General features: G+C 37.8%; 1 protein-coding gene across 1 annotated transcript in view; it reads left to right on the top strand.

Moving 5' to 3' along the window:
• IREB2 (iron responsive element binding protein 2) overlaps positions 1–22,215 on the top strand; it is a 39,612-nt gene extending 17,397 nt beyond the window's left edge. The window contains exons 7-22 of the mRNA XM_024218854.2: positions 1,288–1,471; positions 2,413–2,552; positions 4,212–4,383; positions 5,949–6,049; positions 6,534–6,650; positions 8,889–9,048; positions 9,901–10,036; positions 10,709–10,793; positions 11,619–11,775; positions 12,219–12,343; positions 13,389–13,493; positions 13,776–13,918; positions 15,951–16,098; positions 16,183–16,305; positions 17,861–18,046; positions 18,654–22,215. Coding sequence (XP_024074622.2) covers positions 1,288–1,471; positions 2,413–2,552; positions 4,212–4,383; positions 5,949–6,049; positions 6,534–6,650; positions 8,889–9,048; positions 9,901–10,036; positions 10,709–10,793; positions 11,619–11,775; positions 12,219–12,343; positions 13,389–13,493; positions 13,776–13,918; positions 15,951–16,098; positions 16,183–16,305; positions 17,861–18,046; positions 18,654–18,764 — 2,193 coding nt within the window. The 3' untranslated portion in view covers positions 18,765–22,215. The remainder of the gene's footprint in view (positions 1–1,287; positions 1,472–2,412; positions 2,553–4,211; positions 4,384–5,948; positions 6,050–6,533; positions 6,651–8,888; positions 9,049–9,900; positions 10,037–10,708; positions 10,794–11,618; positions 11,776–12,218; positions 12,344–13,388; positions 13,494–13,775; positions 13,919–15,950; positions 16,099–16,182; positions 16,306–17,860; positions 18,047–18,653) is intronic.
• Positions 22,216–22,548: the final 333 nt, after the last annotated feature.

The raw sequence follows: 22,548 nt of genomic DNA, 5'->3' as shown, positions 1-22,548 counted from the left end.
CCCGAGCCCCCTCCCGTACCCAAACTCCCTCCCTCTTAGTTAACACATATTTTTCACTTACTGGCACCCCCCATTCCCCCAACATGCTGGATAAAACAGCTTTTACTGTAATTTAACACATAACCAACTAAGAAAGAAAGAAATTAACAATTAAAGTGCAGTTCTACTCTGAAAAGTAACTCTGAAAATTGGGTTTCCATGTTTGTGATCTGAGTTTACAAGTAAACAGGTGACATTGTAAACAAGAAGCAGCAAACTTGTTTGTCTTCACGATTGGCTGATCAAGAAGTAGGACTGAGGGGATTTGTAGGCTCTAAAGTTTTACATTGTTTTGTTTTTGAGTGCAGTTATGTAACAAAAAATTCTACATTTGTAAGTTGCACTTTCATGATAAAGAGATTGCACTACAGTACTTGTATGAGATGAATTGAAAAATACTATTTCTTTAGTTTATCATTTTTAGAGTGCAAATATTTGTAGTAATAAATAACATAAAGTGAGCACTGTACACTTTGTATTCTATGTTGTAATTGAAATCAGTATATTTGAAAATGTAGAAAACATCAAAAAATATTTAAATGGTATTCTGTTATTGTTTAACAGCGCGATTAATCACGATTAATTTTTTTAATCGCTTGACAGTCCTAGTAAAAAGATGTTTTTCTAAGTGTCAGCTTTGCAATCTCAGCCAAGTTTGTGAGAATCAATCTGTATTTTTTGCAATCTCATAAAACATAATCAGTACTGAAGGTTCTGCTGGCCAAGTATTACCCTTGGTTACACTTGTGCTTTCCAATTGTCTCAGTTCAGTGACATCTGTGTGAGCCCATTGCTTTCATTAGGTTTGTACATATAAGTGATTATGAATTTAGTAAATAATTTTGTTGATGAACAGGAAGGAATAGAATCCAAGTCATTCTCTCATAGCTGTGATGGCTTTGCAGTACTAACAGGAGGAGTGAAAACCACAGCCAGGAATATCAGAAGATGTGTGTCTGTATAACCACAGGAAGCAGATGTGTGGATTTTTACATAGTCACTTTTCAGAGCAGAACCATGTATAAATGCTGAAATTGCGTATTTCCCAACTTACTTGAACAGCCAATTGTATGTGAAGAGCAAGTACAATGATGTTCATTTTTTTTATTCTTTACTATGTGTTCTTTAAAGTTATGTGGCTTTATGTCATTAAACAGAGTTTAGTACACCTTTACAAATGCAAAACATCCTGGTTGATTTAAATATAACACAATAACCTTTTTTTTATTCTCTCTCAAAAAAATGTAGTGGGGTTCAAAGGTTTTTAGGAATGTTGCTGTAATTCCACCTGGAACAGGAATGGCACACCAAATGAACTTGGAATATTTGTCAAGAGTTGTTTTTGAAGTTAAAGATTTCCTATATCCCGACAGTGTAGTTGGCACAGATTCTCATACAACTATGGTAAATGGTTTGGGGATCTTGGGATGGGGTAAGTATTCTGTACATGACTTGATAATTTCAATTGCATTTGTAAGTTTTTTTTTTTACTATCTAAATGGAAAATAATTACTATTTAATACTTTTTTCATATTGGATATTTCTCTGTTTCAAGCCTAACAGCATTTCAGAACTTGAAATTTTATTTAGGGGAAACATATTTTGAAGATAGAGTTTCATGACATACGAATAATGGAAAATTGTTTGCAGTTCTTCTAAAAGAAACTAGAAAGATTCCATATAGTAAGGCCAGTTTCATTCCCAGGATAATAGTGATTCACAACCTAAACGGTTGGGTTTTTAAGACATTTATATAATGCATAGATGAGCGTTTTGATGTTGTCATTGGAAATCAGTCAAGAACTGTGTAATCCTGAGAAGGGATTTGAAGGAAATCATAATATTGCAAAGCTCTTGTTACTGTAGTTAGACGCACATTGGCATGGCAGTGTGGGGAAGCTTCCATGGCTATTGTCCATGCTGCATGTGTTCTCTGGATGAATAGAAAACTTCTATCCAACACCTTTCACCAGAAATAAATAGCTTTTTTTCTAATTTAAAGAAAAAAATTACAAGGAAATTAATTCAATGTTCAGATAAATACTGTTTTTTGAACGTGTAGTATGAAATTCAGATAAATATTAGTATAGTTGTTATATAAAATCAGTAGTAGATATGGTACACAAGGCCAGCAGGATTAAAATGTGATAATTTGAGCAGTAGTTTTGCAAGATTCTTTCATGTCCAATCTTTTTAGTAGAAGACATTTGTATTGTACATATTGTCTTTCAGTTGGAGTCAGATACAAGTAAGGATGTGTTATTGTACAGATTATTATAGCCTTTAACTTCATTAGACTTTAATATGCACTTCAAAATGTTTATTAGGTCAATTACTTAGCACAATAAAAACAGTTTAATATTCTCCCTCCAGGTGTTGGCGGTATTGAAACAGAAGCAGTAATGCTGGGAATGCCAGTTGCACTCACTTTGCCTGAGGTAGTTGGGTGTGAGCTGACAGGCTTAGCCAGCCCACTTGCTACATCCATAGATGTTGTTCTAAGCATTACTAAGGTAATTTAGAATTTTGTTTAATCCTAAATCAAGCAGATTTCGTTATTGTGGGAGTTCTACCCGAGGTGCTTGGAAAGTGAAATAAAAGACACTCACAGTCTCTGATGCAGCATCATTAACTGTAGCTATATGAAACGGCAAGATCTCTATTAACCCCTAAGTGCGCATCTGCTCATTTAAGTCATATTTATTTTCTTTTTACCAATGGTCCCTTAGAGGCCTTACATATAACTATGTATTTACAGACATTTTATAAATGTAACTAATGTCAGTGTTCCCTAGTGAGAGCACTTACGCAGTCTCTGCAGTGGAAAAACCCTCCTGTTTGACTCTTGGCTCCAAAGTGTTCCTGCAAAACCCTGCTTTTGCTCTCAACCTGGGATAAATCAGGAGTAACTTTACTGAAGTCAGTAGTTACAGTAGTGTAACAGAAATGTAGTGAGAGGAGAATGCGGCCCTGTCTCTCTGGATCTCCACTCCTGGGCTTTGTGGCCTCTGGTAAATGGTGTCAAGAGTGATTCATGTCGGTATGGTGAACGCTTCCTTTCTGGTCAGATCCATAGCAAGATTTAATCAGTTTCTATTTTTCAGTTTTTCACTGCACTTGGAGTTTTTTCCTTATAAAGCAGAAAGTGTAAGAGGGGGTAAATATCAATGAGTCCCTGCTCTCTAAGCCCAATAAACTAGTTATAGTGGATTGCACCATCACACAGAAAAGCCTTGTTAGATTTCTGTTCCCAGTTTCTTGTTTCCCAGGATACCCTAGCTGTGAATGCAGCATGCTTGGCTCCAAGAGATGAGGAGATGTAATGTTTCACACTGTTCACCAGCAGCTACGCTAGCCTAAGGAGGACAGGTGTTGGCATCCTGGAAGGATTAGTGAGGCAGTGTACAGTGCCTCAAAATGAATGGGGGTTATTCCAGGGAAATTGGGGGACCATCAGGGATAAGGCAGCACTTAAGTTTCAGTGACTGCACCCAACAAACCAGTAGTGTCGCTTTTCTTAACTGTCTGTTCGTTCCAGTGTGGTGGTTTTATTTTCAAAAGTTGTTCCAGCAACATGTGTTGCTGCTTAGATATTTGTTATTTGTCTTCTCATCCTGACCTCTACAAATATCTTTTCCCTCAAGCAGTTATCCCATTCTTGTCATTGCCATCCACTGTTCTCTAAAATTTCACTGCCTTCACAGCTAGGGTACCTTGGGGAACAAGAGAGGGGGAAATAGTGTCTAACTAGGCTTTCCTCATGACAGTACAAAGCACTGTCACTAATTCACTGGGCTTAGAGTAGAGCTTTAAATTCCTTCCTTTGAATCTTTACCACTTTGACTACCAAATGAAAAGCCACATGTTGCCTTGTGAATTCCTGAATCCTCCTAGCAACACTTTAAAAAGCATGGTACACTCACTGCTTGAAAGTCTGCAGAACTGAGTGGGTGGGGAGAGAAATTTTGAGGGTTTTTACCTCTGTCAGAGTCCAGTCTAAGTGTTAAAGTTTTGAAGTTTGTGGACATGATTTAGGTATAAAGAAGTTTTGTGCTGTATTTCATTTTGTGAAATTAGTAATTGTTACTAATTTCAAACTGTTGCACCAAACATTCCTTGTAGTATATCTTCTATTCCAGATGTTTTATAGTTCTGTATTTCATTTTTAATAGCAACTCAGGCAAGCAGGAGTGGCTGGAAAATTTGTTGAGTTTTTTGGAACTGGCGTTTCTCAGCTGTCTGTAGCTGACCGAACCACAATAGCAAATATGTGTCCTGAATATGGTGCTATTCTGAGCTTTTTCCCTGTTGATAATGTGACGCTAAAGCACTTAAAGCATACAGGTAAGGCTGAAATTAAGGTAAAACACACATGATTCAGCATATTAGCATTTTAAACTCACATGGCAAGTATTTTTATCTAAAATTGCATCATGCGTTACATTTGGACAGTATTTTTCTTCAGGATTATAACCTGCTTGATGGAGATAATGTAATGAGTTCTGCTGTGCAGTAACATTCTGTGTCATGGGGAGCTACTTTGCAGATCCCTCCCATGAATAGCCTCATGGACACAATGGAATTTTAAATTTAATAAAAATTATATTGCTTTAATGAATATTGACTACCTTTTTCTGTGGAAGTGGCCATTGGGTCTTGGAGCTTATTAGCTTGTAAATTTCCTTATGGCACTACATTTAATTAATTACGGTTTTTCTAGTTAAGCTAGGAAATAATTTTTTAAAATAAATCTTGACAGATTGATAGCTGGCATGCCCCTGAAGCTTGTACCAAATCTGGTTATATTATGTCTGCTTTGATCAGTCTGATCATTGCCATCACTGTTCAGGGTCAACTTATTCTTGAGCATGCAGAGGTCTTCTTTGTCAAGACAGACCATTTTCCCGCCCCTCCATGAGTTATTCTATAAGGCCAGGTATGGCAACATGGTAAAGTGGTTCCTCTTGACAATTAATGAAATCTTCCTTTTATATTATGGGAAAAGATTTGTGAGCATATATTTAAAAGTGGTTTCTGCCAGGATGGGTTAAACATGATTTGCCTTGTCACTATGGACCTCACAAACCATTACTTCATCTAACCAGTGTTTGAAACAGTGTTAGAGAATCAGTTATATGTGATTCAGACCAACCAAGTAAACCACGTTTAATACATATAATCAAAATTGGTTTTAACCCATGTTTAAAATGGTTTATATCAATTTGAAAACAAGTTCAGACAGAGTTTGGTGGCTGCTGGGAAACTCAGCCTGCCGAGAATGGTCTTTTGCAGGATTATTTTGGTGTGTCTCATCTTAGTTGGTTTTTGAGTTATCTTTTGGTTTCTCCCTTTTCACCTCCTATGAAAGTGAAATTCAGTCACTCCTTTTGCCTAATTTGGCTCAAAGGATCAAGAAGTTTCTGCTGACGCTCCCCAGAAACCAGGTCATAATGAGAAGGGTATCTGCTGAATGAATGTTCTTTTTCTGAGTTCCATCTTAGGCTGCAGTGAGGTGATCAGATAAAAATGAAAAGAGCTCTTAATTATGAACTAATAGTACATATGCTTTCAGCAAGCTATTCAGTTTGTGTAGCTTGTCAGTCCTTGTTTAAAAGATTGAAGTATTTCACTTTTAGATTTTGTCGGCTCAACAAGCTGCTAATAGAACAGAGGTAGAATGTATATTGAAGATTATATGGCAAGAAGACTGATATTCAGGGCAGTTATTAAAGTGCAAAGTCATAATTGTCATGCTCTTCAATAGTGCTTGATTCATGGAATCCATGGGGCGGCACACAGATTCTGTGTGAATTTGTCACAATATTTATTTCTGAGAACCCTAGTTACAAGTAAGTTATGCTTTTTTTCAGTAGCATACCTTTTCCCATGTCTGGAAATATTTTCCATAGGTTTTGACAAAGCCAAGCTTGAGTCCATGGAAGCATATCTTAAAGCTGTGAAGTTATTTCGAAATGAACAGATTTCTTCAGAGGAACCTGAGTATACCCAGGTATTTATAAAATGACTTTTGCTTTTGCAACTATTTGTATTAATTATTCATAAATTATTTTTATTGTATTGTAATTGTTGCCATTTTTAATTGACATTTGTACATGAATATCTTAACTCATAGCTTTGGATAGTTAGATACTTTACAAAAAAAACCCAACAACCTTAAGCACTATAATAAGTGTAGGAAAGGCTGATGAATTTCTTTCGTCAACCAGCTCTTTCAGGGTATCATATAAGTCTGACTTCATTAGAAATTTTGGCAGCTGGCGTCAAAGCACACAGATTGTTCACGATAAAGGGTTGTTAGTCATACTCCATCTTAAAAATGGAAGCCTCACTTTTCAATGGAAAAACGTCACAGAATATTCAAATTACTAAACCGGATAGGCCCAGTTGCCTTGAAAAACTAGGGCTAAATGTGCTGTTACCTATTGGGCAATGTTTACTAGCACGTGTTACTGGGTTTTTTTTTTCTTTTCCAGATAATACAAATAGATCTGAGTTCTATAACGCCATATGTCAGTGGGCCAAAGAGGCCACAGGATAGAGTGGCTATTACTAATATGAAGAGTGATTTCCAAGCCTGCTTAAATGAGAAGGTTTGTACAACTTTGCTTTTAGTGGTTTGGTAGATAGATTTATTGTAACTCATTTTTTGGCTTTCATACTGAACACAATAGTTTATAAAGTCATAGTCCATAATCTGAAGCATTTATTTTACGAATATTCACTGCCTCAGTGAGTGTCCCTTGGGCATAGCTCTGTGTGCTAACCATCATAGGAATGTTACTGGGCCTCAAACAGTAGAAAATTTGAATAAAAATTGCAAAAAGCCTCAATTCATATTATGGACCTAAGAATCTACTAAGTAGAAAAGTGAAAAAGTTAAGCAATCAGGTGTTCCAAACTTCTACAGTTTGTCCATTTAAGTCATTTTTAATTGCTAAATTGGTTATGCATATGAGTGGGATTTTTTGGGAATTTCTATTTTAAAGCAAAATTGGGGCAAAAATTATTGTACAGTGCCATTTCTTATGAATGAGTTAAAAATCCCTCCAAATCAGCCTCATTGTTTGAAATTGAAATGATGATTCTCAGTATTTTTGGGAGGTAAATTCAGTTTATTCCGGCTTAATATAACCGTTGATTTTAATCAATTGTTAAATTAACCAAAACTTGAAAAAAAGGAGAGAGGAAAAAAAAAAAGAACATGCCTTAACAACCCTGAGCCTCCGATTTCCAGTGCTTTTGAATGGGAGCTGAATTTTCAATCCTAACATCTACTGTTAAGTTCAGGGATCAAGAAGGGCTGGTTACAGCACTGAGTCAGAAGTAGAATTGCAAGTAGCATAGAGTCGGATTCAAAGGCCATTGAAATCTCTGTCTACTGCTTCAGTGGGCTTTGGATAAGACCCACAGTGTGTAGCAATCAGCTGTGGTGGGCTTGCCTTATGTGGGAGAAAAATCAAAGACTCGATAGTGAAAAAAAATAGATGATCGCAGGGAAGCTGTTTGAACTGACTGGGAATGGTGTGTCTGGGTGGGCCATGAAGACTTCTGGGAGATTAAATGTTACAGACCCAGGCCCGGTTTATCTTTAATCCTCTCCCAGTCAAACTTGGTTTGACAGCTTCCTGTCTGACTAACTCATCTTTATTATATTTCAGACCGTTATAAAATAGTGCTGAAGAAATGTAATTAATTAGGTTTAGAGCAGGGGTGGGCAAATTTTTGGCCCGAGGGCCACATCGGGGAATAGAAATTGTATGGTGGGCCATGAATGCTCACAAAATTGGGGTTGGGGTGTGGGAGGGGGTGAGGGCTCTGGTTAGGGATGCGGGCTCGGGGGAGGGACTGGGGATGAGAGGTTTGAGGTGCAGGAGGGTGCTCTGGGCTGGGATTGAGGGGTTTGGAGAGCGGGAGGGGAATCAGGGCTGGGGCAGGGGGTTGGGGGGTGGGGAGAGGCTCGGGGTGCAGGCTCCGAGCGGTGCTTACCTCAAGCGGCTCCCGGAAACAGTGGCATGTCCCTTCTCCGGCTCCTACGCAGAGGTGTGGCCAGGCAGCTCTGGACGCTGTCCCATCCACAGGCACCGACCCTGCAGCTCCCATTGGAGCACTGGAGGGAGCCATTGAAGCGTGTATGAGCCAGAGCGGGGCCGAACCGCGTGGTCCAGCCCCCGACTCAGCGCCCCGGACGGAGCAGGACCTAGCCACGTAGTACGGCCCCTGACCCTGCTCCCCGGCGGGAGCTTGTGGGCCGGCTTAAAACGGCTCGCAGGCCGGATTCAGCCCGCGGGCCATAGTTTGCCCACCCCTGGTTTAGTGAGTAGAATATCTTGTACATGATGCTGGAGGAATTGTTTTTAATGGACCTATTATGGTTTATATTAAAATAGTCTTGAGCCTTGCCACATGATACATGCATTTCTAATTTTGCAAACTACATATACCTGAATGAATGCCTCTTCCTTTAAATAAGGGAATTCCCCTAAAAGAAGGGGGGAAATACTCTAGAGATTTGATCCCGCTTTTGATACATAGGTACTTATTGCCACACATTTTGTACTATTAACAATGGCAGTTATAAAGGTATATGGATGAGTGCATCACTGTTCATTTGAGGGAAATGAGTCCTTGCACTCATCTCTGAAGACTTCTTTGAAAACCTATTAGATTTCATTCCACTCATATGACTGAAAAGCACTTTTATGGAGTACATGAGTCTTAAGTGACGGTTCACATAATCGTGCTATGATGAGGTATCTGTTTAAGTGTTGAATCTGTTATAGTTGTTGAATTGTCTCTGTTCTTGACTTGTTATATATTTTGTCATCTAGATTGGCTTTAAAGGGTTTCAGATTGCTACTGAGAAACAAAATGACATTGTGCCTGTTGAGTATGAAGGAAATGAGTACAGATTGTCTCATGGATCTGTTGTCATTGCTGCAGTAATCAGTTGTACAAATAACTGCAATCCATCTGTCATGCTTGCCGCAGGTATGTTGGGACTGGTGACAACTAACTTTGGTTCACTATTGCAATCTGGTGTTTATATGGTCTTCGTCAGTTTTGACCCAATTCTGCAAATGCTCAGTGCAGGGAATTCCCAGTGTCCAGACCTTTTAGCTCAAAGTTACACTGTTCATTGTACTTTTAGGCCTGAATTCCTGTTATATGTATTGAGAACTGTGTTAATGAGAAGTGGCCTTTATTGTACACAGTGCTGTGTAATTTCAAAGTTTCTGTGGCCTTATCAGACATCTATAAAAACTAGATGCCTCTGGAGGTAGTTCTGATATGTTTGTATTTGGTAATGTCAGATCATAAAGTAAACAGTCTGTTTAGGGCTCCTTTCAAAAGGCTATGGATATCGACATAACCATTGATAGTGTCAAGAGGTTTTGGTCCCTGAATGAAAGGGTGAAGTTTAGCCTATAGTCAGATGCTAGCTGAGCTTTAACAGCAGGAATTGAAAAGTTAGTGACAGAACTTGAAATAGAACCCAGACCAGACCACCCTTCCATGCTCTAACCACTAGAGCATCCATTAAAACATGGAGAAGAGATTTTCTGTCAGGTAAGGGCAAGAAAATGGGCATCTGCTTGATCTGAATAAGAAAACAAGTATGACTTCTTATTATTGATAAAACCACTTTGTTATATTACTTGTCTAAGGAATATTACAAATATATACTCTTAAACAGTTTCCTTAAGAAACAGTAAATTGTGATTTCCCTTATTTTCCCCTCATCACAGTAATTTACCTACCTGACACCATCTTGGTAGTTATAAATCCAATTGCTCTTCCAATAAATATGCACAAGTCTTATTTAACTATTGTTTTGTTTAGGTCTTTTGGCCAGAAAAGCTGTCGAAGCTGGACTGATGGTTAAACCTTATATAAGAACAAGTTTATCTCCGGGTAGTGGGATGGTTACACATTACCTCAGTTCAAGTGGAGTGTTACCATACCTCAGTAAACTTGGGTAAGTTTAACTTCTTTATTCATACTGACACAGGGAAAAGTGGTGCATGTGTAAGTGGATTTATGTATAGTCCTTAGATTTGGCCCCAGTTCCGCAAGGTGCCTAACTTTAAGCATGTGAATAGTCCCATTGACTTTGGGACTACTTGCATGCTTAAAATTAATCATACACATAAGTGTATGTTGGATCAAGGCCTTGGCCCCTGCACATACAATTTACAAGGTGCAGGTGATCTCCTGTGCCTGAGCAGAACCCTATTTTCTTTAACAGAGCTCCACAGGACTGAAGGCTTGGATTGTAATTTTTTCAGGACAAGAACCATGTCCTGGTTTGCTTGTCTGAGACCCCCTACTATACTTTTGACTGCTCAGTAGCAATAATAATCAGACTCAAATCACACTGTGTATTAGCTTTGTTTTATGCATGAGCTTTACTGTCCTTGCTTACATTTCACTAAATAATAGCAATACATCAGGAGATACTCTGGAGACCTGACTTTTTGTAATTCACCAAGACAAATGAAAAGTAATGGGATTATTACCTCTTTTCAGTGTACTCACTATAAAATGCTCAGTTAGCCACAAAAAAAAAAAGTTCCCTCAGCTTCAAATGTTTCACTAACCCTCATTTTAAATAATTGAATGTGCTACTTACTCCAATTTTTCAATACAGGTTTGAGGTTGTTGGATATGGATGTTCAACATGTGTTGGAAACACTGCTCCCTTGCCAGAAGCCATTCGGAATGCGATAAAACAGGTACAGCTTAAAGATTATGACAGGGCATATACAATGTAGCAGATTCTTTTATACTCAAATGGTCAGGAAATAAAAGAATCTGTATAAAATAATATACTTTTGTCCTTGGCTGGAATTTTGCAGTGCATTTGGAGATGCATCTTTGCATGCCAAATGAAGTATATAAAGTAACTAATTTGGTGTCTGAAATAATAAGAAAGTCGTAGTGAATACAACTTTATACTACACAAATCTCAGCTGTAAGATGAAGTTTGTGTATTCTTGCAAGAGTTAGTCATATTGTGTATGATATATACATACACTAACCTGAGTTTCTGCTATTTTCTTGTCATTGGCAAAACAAGGTTAATGGGGTGTGATACAGAAATGAGCCACTTTATTGTATATCTAGTAACTCTGTGAAGCACAAATGTGTTTTGGAATATTAAAAAAAAGTCATGAGCAACTTTTAGACAGCTAAATGGTAAGCTGCCTTTAGCCATGTCAGTGCTATAAGCTGCTGAGTCCTTAAGGCTGCCGTTAGCAATGAGGGAGTAATAGAGGCATCAGCCTGGGATGACAAGAAGTACGAGAAAAAAGGAGGGGAGAACTAGTCCGACTGGCTTGAGAGGACGAAGAGTGAGTTCTGTGACTGGGGAGACAGAGTGGGAATAATAGTGGTAGAGAGCAAATTACCTTTCCCTTTAGGGGCTTCCATAAGTACTTAGGGTGCCTTTAACTTTTTTTTTTTTTTTTTTAAGACAACAGAAATCTAAGCAAACTGTCATTAATGCACCTATAAGTTTGTGGGGAGTGCTGAGAAATGTATTTGTTTCTACCTTTCAGGGTGATTTAGTTGCTTGTGGAGTTTTGTCTGGAAACAAAAACTTTGAAGGCCGTCTCTGCGATTGTGTCCGTGCCAACTACCTTGCTTCTCCACCTTTAGTAGTTGCTTATGCTATAGCAGGCACTGTTAATATAGATTTCCAGACTGAGCCTTTAGGTAACTATTTCTTTATATCTAATATTTCAGAATAGTACCAGGTTTTCTTTGGGTGTTTTGGCTTAAAATGTCTGCCTTTTAAATGGCAGCAACTTTTGCATTTTCTGTTTTGAAACAGGACTATCAGCCCTAGACCACTTCATCTCTTCTTTTATTTATACTCAGATATTTTGTCTCATGATAGAAGGGGGAAATTAGATATTTCCCTAGTTTTTCACAACGTTTGTTTCATTTAACTGGCATTTGAGCATGCAGAGAGCATTACATTATTATAGTACTAGACAAAGAATGACCATGCTTTTCATTCCTAGCAGCTAAGAAATAAAAAATCACTTAGCTGGTAACTTATTTTTTAATCAGCTGTAGCATCTTTGAATAAAGTCTCAACAGATATGGGGTTTTTTGTTTGTTTGTTTTTGCTTACAAAAAAAACTTTTACATAGGCATTGATCCTAATGGCAAAAATATCTACCTGCATGATGTTTGGCCCACTCGAGAAGAACTTCAGCAAGTTGAGGAGGAGTATGTGATATCATCCATGTTTAAAGAACTGAAAGAAAAAATGGAGGTAAGATAGGTCTGTCATTTTAAATAGATTAGAAAACAGTGCATTTCTGGATAGCTTTACTGTATTTTCTGGTTGAAACAGCAGCCTGTATGGAGGGTTCTGATACCGTAACTAAGATTAAGTGACGAAGATATGGCCACCTGTATTCTATTATACTGGGGTTCTTAAACAGTGTACCGTATATACTTGTTCATAAGCCGAATTTTTTTTTAGTAAAAAAGGGAAGCACCAGAGAAGGGGGTCAGCTTATGAATGGGTATAGAGAGGGAGAGGTGGGACACAGCCCCTCCCCCCAACAGAGGGAGCAAGGAGAGGCAGCACAGCCAGCAGAGCCAGAAGGGAGGAGGCGGGGCCAGAGTCTCTCCGCTTCTGGCCACGCTGCTCTCCCCCCAGCCTCCGAAGCAGCCCATCCCAGCCCGCTGGAACATGCTGCAGCCACACCGCCCAGTCTGGCCCGCCGGAGCAGCTCCAGCCAGGCCAGAGACATCCTCCCCTGGCCCTCCCCAGATAAGATGGGAAGGGATGGGATGGGGAGAGTGTGGGGGTCCCGGGCTAGGGGTGGGGGTCATGTGGGGGATGGTCACGGGTTACTTTCCTGACCCCCAGCTTCTCCCCCCCAAAAAATTTCCCCACCAGTTGCTGTCCAGGCCCGTCAGGGTAAGCAGCTGGCGCACCGGGACGCTTTGTTTACTTAGGTTTACCTCTGTGTCTGCGGATGCTCGAGGTAAACAAACCATTTCGGCCCACCAGCAACTTATCCTGATGGTCCGGGAGCCAAAGTTTGCTGACCCCTGAATTATAGGGTCGGCTTATGAACAGGTCATAAAAATTTTCCATTTTTACTTATCCCTGTTGGGGGGGTCAGCTTATAAACGAACCGGCTTATGATCGAGTATATACGTTACATTATGATGGTATCTCCCACAATATAGTACAACCTCAGAAAAAAAAACGGTTATCAAAGTTTTTGCTTTAAGACTGTATAAGATAATTGTAAATCAGTTTCCCTGATAGTCTAATTGGCTAATATACTTTCCTTTTGTAGAAAGGCAATAAGCGATGGAATTTTCTGGAAGCACCAGAGTCAGTTTTGTTTCCATGGGATTTGAAGTCCACATATATCCGATGTCCTTCTTTTTTTGATAAGCTTGTAAGTACAGTGGTTCCATCTAAAATAATATTTTGGGAAGTGTTGAATACTAAACCAAGGGGAAAGTTGTGTTTCAATAAGCTTTGGTTGTATCTGATCAAGTTGTGTAGCATTAACCATATCTAACTGTCTCTAACTGGTGTTCACCCCATTGGAATGAATGGAGCTTGTGGATGGATGCTCCATTTTTGTCATGAACAAACCAGTTTAAATATGATTTGTGCTAGGAATCCTGGGGGAAATGTATGTATTTTCTTTTTTCTTTTTTTCTCCCCCTAATAGGCCAAAGAGCCAGTTTCACTACAACCAATTGAAAATGCCCATGTCTTGCTATATTTGGGAGATTCTGTAACTACAGATCACATATCACCTGCTGGAAGCATTGCAAGGAATAGCGCCGCTGCTAAGTATCTGACAAACAAAGGGTATGGATCGTAGCATATATTTAAGCTCCTTCATTTTCAGTTTAAACCAATTTTTTTACTCAAAATCTCCTGGGTTTTACAAAAAGTATTATTCATTTTTTTCTGATTTTCATCCTACTTTTGTATCTTCAAATATATTTTAAAAACCTTGTTTTATTAGGAAAATACAATACATTGCATGAGATATATGTATTACGATAATACATTAGTTTGTATATATATGCAAAGCTGCCTGTTGAAGTAAGGCTATGTATTAGTCTAGAAGATACACACAATAAAACAGGCACACACGCAAGCTCTGAAGTTTGTGCGCATCTGAATGTACTGATGAATCTCACACCCACCACGTACACATTTCAAGCCGTTAGCAGATAACGGTTTAAAGATTTGACACACTAAAGTGGAAAGAAAATAAAAATCTATCAGAATATGTTTCAGAACACAAGGAAGTATTCAAAAGGAGAAAAGGATGAAGTCAAGTGCGTGCGCTGCAAATGGTGTGGCCCAATTATTAAATGTAAATATTTATAGGTAATAGTTCTAACCCTACAACAGTAAACTGTTTATTCAAATGAAAAGTTTTATTTGGGGATAAAGAGATGTATTATTTTCTTAAACTCAGAGGTGATGTGTTTTGAGTTCTGTTTTAGTCCTGCAGCAAACCACATTGATGAACGGAATTCAAAGCATTATTCTACTGAATAATTTCCCCCCGTCTTTCTGTCCAGCAAAATAAACCCCTATATTTACCCAGAAAAATAAATAATATTTTTGCACTGATTTTTCACCTGCTTTTGTTGTTGTGGTAATAAACAAATTCCCAGGAAAAATTAAATAAAAATAAAATAAAAACTGAAAACGAAGGGCCTTACGTATATTTTATCAAGTAAATGAATCTGCTTTATTTTTTGTCTCAGTGGGGAACTTAATTTACCATATAAATAACTGATCATCAAAAATTGCTTTGTTCTGTAAATGCCATTATGCGTTAGAGAAATTAATTGTGTATGTCCTGGTTAAAGTGTAATCTGTCATTGCTGTGATTGTAGGCCATCCCCAGAAATGTATTTGAAATTTCTTTTGCCTTCTGAACAGCTGAAATCTATTTTAAAATATCACATCGATGAGATAGACCATTGTAAAAGGATAATGCTCTGCTGCCAAATCCATCTCAAAACATAGATGAATTGTTAATTTACAAAGCAGATAGCACTAGTCTTGTGCTAATGTTCTAGTCTCTGTCCATTGATTTTACATAAGAAATGATAATGTTGCTTTCACTTCACTTGATGGGTATTGAACACAGTATAGGGATAATTGCTTACTCCACTGCTGTTGCAAAATTATTGTCTTTGGCCAAGAGAGCAGACTGGCAAATAGACGCACAGAACACATCAGAGACCAGCTTGTTTGTAACATGCCTCGTTTAAAGACTGAATTGCGCCTGTAAGAATGTGAATTTGGCTGAAGGTTTGATGTTGATTCATCTCTCAAATAAATGAACAGTTCTGGACCCAATACAGTGAGATGTTGAACACCCTTAACTCCCAGTGAAGTCTGAGGGTACCCAGCTTTTCACAGGAGGTGCAGAGCTCCTCACAGAATCAGACCTTCCATTTGGTAGCACTTTACACGGACTAATTGTTCTGTACTGCACCAACAAACCCCAGTTTATCAGCCAAATATCTCAAAATAATGGCTTCCGGTGCCCACTATTTGCCCATGACTATCTCCCTCAGTCTAAATGAAGGGTACTCCGTAGAAGTAAAAATGAATTCACCTTCACTGCCAACTCGTGAGACTAGAACTTGCAGATACTGCTCATGTTGATTTCTTCTATAGACTGCTTAACCCACATTTGTTAGAAAATTAGTCCTCTAGATTGTCACCAAAAAGCCACTTAAAACTCAGTTCAGTTACAGTTGTAACGTTCATTAGCTAGTGCTCTATACCACCTAATGGTAAAAACCCTCCAAAACAATACAAGTAGACTTTCTGTTGAATATTAAATACTGTCTTCTGATATTTGTAGCCTCACACCTCGTGAATTCAACTCTTACGGAGCTCGAAGAGGTAATGATGCTGTGATGACCAGAGGTACCTTTGCAAATATCAAGCTTTTGAATAAATTCATAGGAAAACCAGCTCCAAAAACAGTTCATTTCCCATCAGGACAAACGGTGAGCATGTATTTGTTCAAATGACTCAATTAAGAGCTATGGATTAGAGCTTGTCTAATGATTTCACTTTCTTTTTTCCTGCAGCTAGATGTGTTTGAAGCAGCAGAGTTGTACCAGAAAGAAGGCATTCCTTTGATTATTTTAGCAGGGAAGAAGTATGGACTGGGTAGCTCAAGAGACTGGACTGCAAAGGGGCCTTTTTTACTGGTACTGTTATATTCTCATGAAGTTAGTTTCAAATGTATTGTTCTAAGAAGATGTCTTTAACCATCAATTCATGTTAGAAGCTGTCTTCAGTTTAAATTTAAATATTTGCAAAATATTGTTTGCTTGAAAATGTATACCCTGTAATTTTTCCTTGGTAGGATCTGCATAGAAGGGAACAGGTGGTTACAGGACCAGCTTATTAAATTTCAGAAATGTATAATTTATCAGGTTTGACCCACAAAATGGGGATCCAACATAAGAGATTCCAGACTTAGCTAGATAAATGACACACACACACATATACTATTGGTCTAGGTCCCCTGTCCTGTGGAGGTGCTCTGTATTACCCCCCCCCCCCCCAGCTCTCATAGGGGTTAGTGGGAATGAAGGTCAGGTTTTGTAGTAGGTAAGGTAAGAACCAGGCAGTTATTTTTGTGTGCTTGCTTTGGCAGCAGTATAAGTAACTAGGGTAAAAAGTACATTGAGGTTGGCTAGCCTATTAATTATCATTTACCTTTTATGTAGTTTCTTAAATTTAGTTTAAACTTTTAAAAGTTTCATTCTCTCCCGTCAATTCCCCAGAATCATCGCTCTCCCATTTTAGTCTCTGTTAATGTTTTTCAAGCAAAAAGAGGAACTTGCTGCCCTTTTTTTCCCCCTGGAAGCTTTATTTAAAAATTATGTTCATATTTTTTAAATGTTTGATTTTCATTTTTAAATTCAATCCACATTTTGCAGTCTTGTGAGTGGAAAGGCTGTGCACCATTATTTGGAGTTGAATTTCACTAGTGAGCTAGATCACCACCAATTTTCAGCTGATATTGTAAAAGTGCAACTCTTCCTCAAGAAAGGAAAACATCCAGACAAACTAATGCTCTCATTACCAATGCTCTGCATTTTTGATGGTTTTCTCTGTTTAGTTTGTGCATGTGGTGGTGACAGCCATGGGATACATTGCAGACTATTCTGATAAACTGCATTTATCATATACCTCTTTCCGTGTCACTTGCTCCCTGCCCATCTATATTCTCCATCTCTCTGGGAAAGCATCTAGAATTCCATGCATCTCAGCAGCTTCAGATAAACATTTTTTTAAACTCTCAGAGAAATGTTTCCTTTTGTCTTCAACTGTCAAAAGATCCCCCTAATTCCTACAAAATAACAGTGGACTCTGAAGCTCTTGGTGAACAGTGTTCGGTCCTGCACCACTAATAGATTTCAGTTTCAGTAATGTTCTGAAAAATAACTAAAAATGACACCACCTTATTGCACTGGTCTGCTTCCTGGGTTTATTCACTTCCATCTGCTTGTTTTAGTTCCAAAAATAAGTTGTTACTGCATTTTACCCTTGCTAACACTGCAGAGCCAATAACAAGGCATGTCCAATAAACCAGACTTCCACCAGCTTACGATACAGGAGTCTGGAAGTCGCTGCCTCTGGGTTGATCAGAAGAATATTTGGTGTTTATTTTAATGGTTGTTTTCATTAAACTTCATTATTATGCAGACTGCTGGACTGAAATTGGAAACCAATTATTTTATTTACATTTTATAGGGTGTTAAGGCAATTATAGCTGAAAGCTACGAGAAGATTCATAAAGGTCATTTGATTGGAATTGGCATAGCTCCACTTCAGTTCCTTCCAGGGGAAAATGCAAACGTTTTGGGCCTTACTGGCAAAGAACAGTTTTCTGTATCATTTCCTCAAGAGCTGTTTCCAGGAATCACATTGGATATTAAGGTATTTCTAAAATATAACATCTCTATTTCAAGGTGCAGACAATTGGAATTATGACGTAATATGCTGATTTACTTGAAAAAGCAAACATAGTCTTGCCTTCTGCTTAAACTGCTAGTGAACATAATTTGCCAGAATATCTTGAAAGTACATATAATTATAGTTGCCTTCTTGTTCTGTTACTTGTCTGCATGTGCAGCCCCTAATCACTTCTATTTTCCCCCAACCCAGAAACTTTGTTAAAAGCCAATTAAAGTTTAATCAAATCCCACTCACATAACCTGGATTAAAGCAACAGTCTGCATGATTCCTTTCCACCTAGACATCGTGTTCAATGCCAACAATGACACACTTTGCACAGCCACAGGAAAATCACTCCTACTTCCAGCAGAGAATGCAGCACAATATGCTCCCCAAAATTATCTAAAATTGTGCACTAATATAAAACTTAATCCTGGCTTTAGCAATGCGAATATCTGGAATGGTTGGCATATGCAAATTGAGTTTTTGTCTGTCTCATTTATGGTTTGTGGGTAGAGTATGAGTTCAAAAATTGGAGACAAGTTTTAAAAGTAATTAACACTAATTGTTCTTGTTTTTTATTTTGAAGACAAACACTGGCAAAGTGTTCAGTGTGATTGCCTCATTTGAAAATGATGTGGAAACAACAATATATAAACATGGTGGAATTCTAAACTATGTGGCTCGAAGATTCTTATAGTAGCTACTGACTATATGGATACCTTGCTTAACTGGTAATTCTGAAAATGCCTTGTGTGAACCCGGGAATCCATAGTATGGAACTGCAAACAGTCCCAGTCCGCTCAAAGTTATTTCGTCCATGGATGTAGAAGATTGTGAATCATTGTAGTGACCGCAACAAGATCCTTCCTGATTTTAAATAATATTCGAATGGTGCTATTAACATTGCTAAAATCAACATACGTGTTTTGTGACAGAAAGCTGTAAGTATGGGGGGGATATTTTATCACACCATTTTGTAAATAAAGGATGTGAAATCCGAAACTGAATTGTGCTGAAGATTATTCTGTAAGAAGACTCTTCCTGCAGTTGTTTTCACTTAGTTTTCACCTGTAAATCTGTGTACTGCTATTTGTTGGTTTAAGGGTAGCAGATGGTATGGAAAGTTAGAGGCAAGAGAGATGGATTCTTCCATTGTAGTAGCTAAGAATACAGACCCGAAGATTTGAATTCATTATCCTTTAAATTGTGGGTTGACCAAAGAAGGTCCACACAAAGCCCAAAGAGTTCTGTAACATAGGCCGTGGCTCTCTTTACCTTCACTGTGGAGATGGTGTGCTCCATCTGATCCAGATCAAACATCACTCAGAGTAAGATGAAATATTGTACACTGGGGATATGAAGTCTCCATGGGCCACACCTCTGTATTTAAAAATGAGGATGGCTGCAATAAATGCTATTTCATGGAAGTAAGATGCAGCTCTGAAACTTTGGGCAAGTTCCTATGTCCCTCAAGTGGGCAGCTTGCCCATCTTTGCTGTAACTGGAGCAGCATGGTTGTCCCCCTTGTGTGACACTGGGAGTTAATGTGTACTGTTTGCAATGTCGCTAACCAAAGTACTGACAAGCTGAGTTGTGAAAACCTACTTTTAAAAAATGTACTAGGCTTTTAGATTTTCTTCTTTGCTTTTAAGTGTGGCCTACAATTACTATGTTTTGTTCCTCTTAAATTACATTGTAAAGCATTACATGGCTGAGATAACCACATTGTCTTTTAAAACTTCTAATGTGTGCTCTGAATACTCTTCTCTTCCCATGACACCAGAACTCTGCTTAAGATCCCAGTTTTCTAACCAAAGCTAGCTGTTTTGGCATTGCCATTTGAGCTGCTGTAGTTTTGGTTGTGTCAGCACTTCCATGATAAAAGCCTATTTTCCATGAGTTTACAATTGGAAATATACTGTCTCAGCACAGGAACTTATTTGGTTTCATTAGTTTAAAAAAACATTTTACAACTTTTAAATTATAACGATTTTTAAATCACTTGTATAAATCAGAATTTCAGATTTTTTTCCCTCTTGAAGCTCTTTTCAAATTATATTTTAAAAATTGGCTTGTGATTATCTATTATGGTTTATAGTTCCTTTTGGGAGAGAAATAACATTTATTATCATTAAATATTCGCTAGTCCACTGCACATGCCCAGTAAATTATTTCCATAATTATGCTTCAGGATTTCTACTGCAAATAACATGTATATCAAAACTCTTAAGAGAACAATTTCAGCTTTATTGCATAGATAGGGGGTTGCATTTTAATATAAATTACTAACGTATACTCAGGCAATAGACTGTAGTGGTCTTTCAGTCAAAAAATATAGGGCATAAAAATACCTTTCAAGTTTTTACATGAAAATGTAATTTTAAAAAAATCCGGTTTAAACCATGTTACAGTTTTGACAAAGCCCTGAAAAGACATGGTTAAAACTGGCAAACTTGTAGCACTTTCAGGTGGTGGTAATTTTCATGACATGAGATAACATAGCTCTCAAACTGAACTTTGAATTCCTTGGCTATTTCATTTTATGTCACAACCCTAGTGGCATTTAAACACCTTTGTGTGTAATATGCTTTTTGAAGAAGGAAAGTTTTTCTATACAAATTCCAAAATCCTGTGTAATCTTTTACTACACTTTACCAGCTGAGCTGTGCTTTCTTTTAGCAGAGAGAAAAACCATTGACAATTGCCACTGCTTAGTAAATTAATTTAATACATTTAAGACAAAAATTACTCAGCTGTATGACTGCTGTGTGAATTAAGTATTCAAAGATCCACTATCTTGGACGTTTGTAATGACAGTTGTGATTGAGGAGCAAATCTTGTTTATTGTATAAAACTGGCCTATCTTAATCTCACTCTGTTTTCCAGCTGAGTGGTATATTTTCTCTGGGTTCAAGTGAAGGGGAATGTGTGTTCATTATTGGGGAGCAAGTGGAAATCCTGTTGTCTGGCATAAAAGAGTTTAGTTTAAACATCTCTCTTGTCCAACTACCATTGCTTGAGTTCAGCACACAACCTCCCAACGTCTGCAGTCTTGCAATAAAACACTTGTTGCTGCAGCAGTAAAATACTCAAGAGAAGTGATATAAGACACACCAGAAGTAAATCAATATTGTGACAGAAAATGCAATTTAACGAGACATTTATCAACCTACAGTTTTTCCAACATTAAAACAAGTAAATTCTGTTGAGGCATTCCAATATCAGTCCTGTAGTGACTGCTTTAATTCTGCTGCTCTTATGCTTTAAAATCAGTGAAAGAATATTATGAATGCTTCAAAGTAAGCTTTGTTTTCATAGTTTAGGTCCTGCCATTGCTATTTCACTAGGGCCGATCCAAAGCCTATTGAAGTCAATGGGAATCTTTTCATAGACTTCAGTTGACTTTGGATCAGGTCCTCAGTGCCCACAAGTTTGAAGCATGGTGAATGCTGAGAGAAATGGCACCATAAATGCACCTATCTGTTTTGCTTGTCACAAATTAGCAAACTGCTGTAGAAATGAAGGAACTTGCTTGGCTGTCTTCCCCTGTCCCCGCATCACGTGCATGTGATCACAGGCGTTACATAACACTCTCTCAACACAGCAGCAGGGGAAACAAATTAATTTTGACATAGTGCTAGGATCTAGTAGTTTGACATGTGATAGCCCGATTAAATGACATCCATCTCACAGCAGTGGCAGGATACAGTCCAATTAGAGGACTGCTTTGACCATAGAAAATACAATGTTCAATAAGCTCTCTTTCCTGTATTTTAAAGCATAGGAGGGAAAAAGTAACAAAGTGACTCTTCAAGTGTTAGACATATTTAACTTAGAATTTTCTCTTCAGTTTGATTTGGAAAAGAACCTTATTTTGATTTTTCTAAATGTTTTCCCCCCAAACTTTGGGATAGTGTTGATGTTTATAAATTTTACACATAAATATAGGGACATGAAACAAAATGTATATTAATCACATTTAAGCAACTGCAAATCAGTGTCTGCTGTTTAAAGCCAACAAAACAGTATAACAGTTTTAAGTTCAATAATGTTAAGTATTGTATAGAAATATTATCTTGAGACAAAGTTCATTTGCTGACAATTGTGCATAAAATGTTACTGATGTTGTAAATTATTTTTAATAAAGAAAATTGTATCACACTACTTGTATGCAACCATCTGTTTTAAAACAAATCACATATAATGTGTTTAAAATGCCAGCATAATTCCTTATAAAAAGGAGGCAAGGATATTTCTCTTAAAATTTGGGAACTGTTATACATTAAATCACTGGCAGTGCAAACTGCAACTTTTGTGTATGGAGTACTCTGTCTGCAGTGAACTGAACAGCTCAGAAGTAGTAAAAAATAAGCAAAGGACTGCTTCCCTCCCTCTCTTATGGCAAATACCTCTGAGATTCATCTTTCCTTCTCCTAAATTAAAGGGAGGGAACTCAGATTAAAAACTACATTTTAAAATAA

Source organism: Terrapene carolina, unplaced genomic scaffold (genome assembly GCF_002925995.2).
Source record: "Terrapene carolina triunguis isolate 2854851 unplaced genomic scaffold, T_m_triunguis-2.0 Scaffold67, whole genome shotgun sequence".
Classification (NCBI taxonomy): Eukaryota; Metazoa; Chordata; order Testudines; family Emydidae; genus Terrapene; species Terrapene triunguis.
Note: the sequence above shows the minus strand (reverse complement) of the source record. Positions and strands in the feature narration are given on the sequence as shown.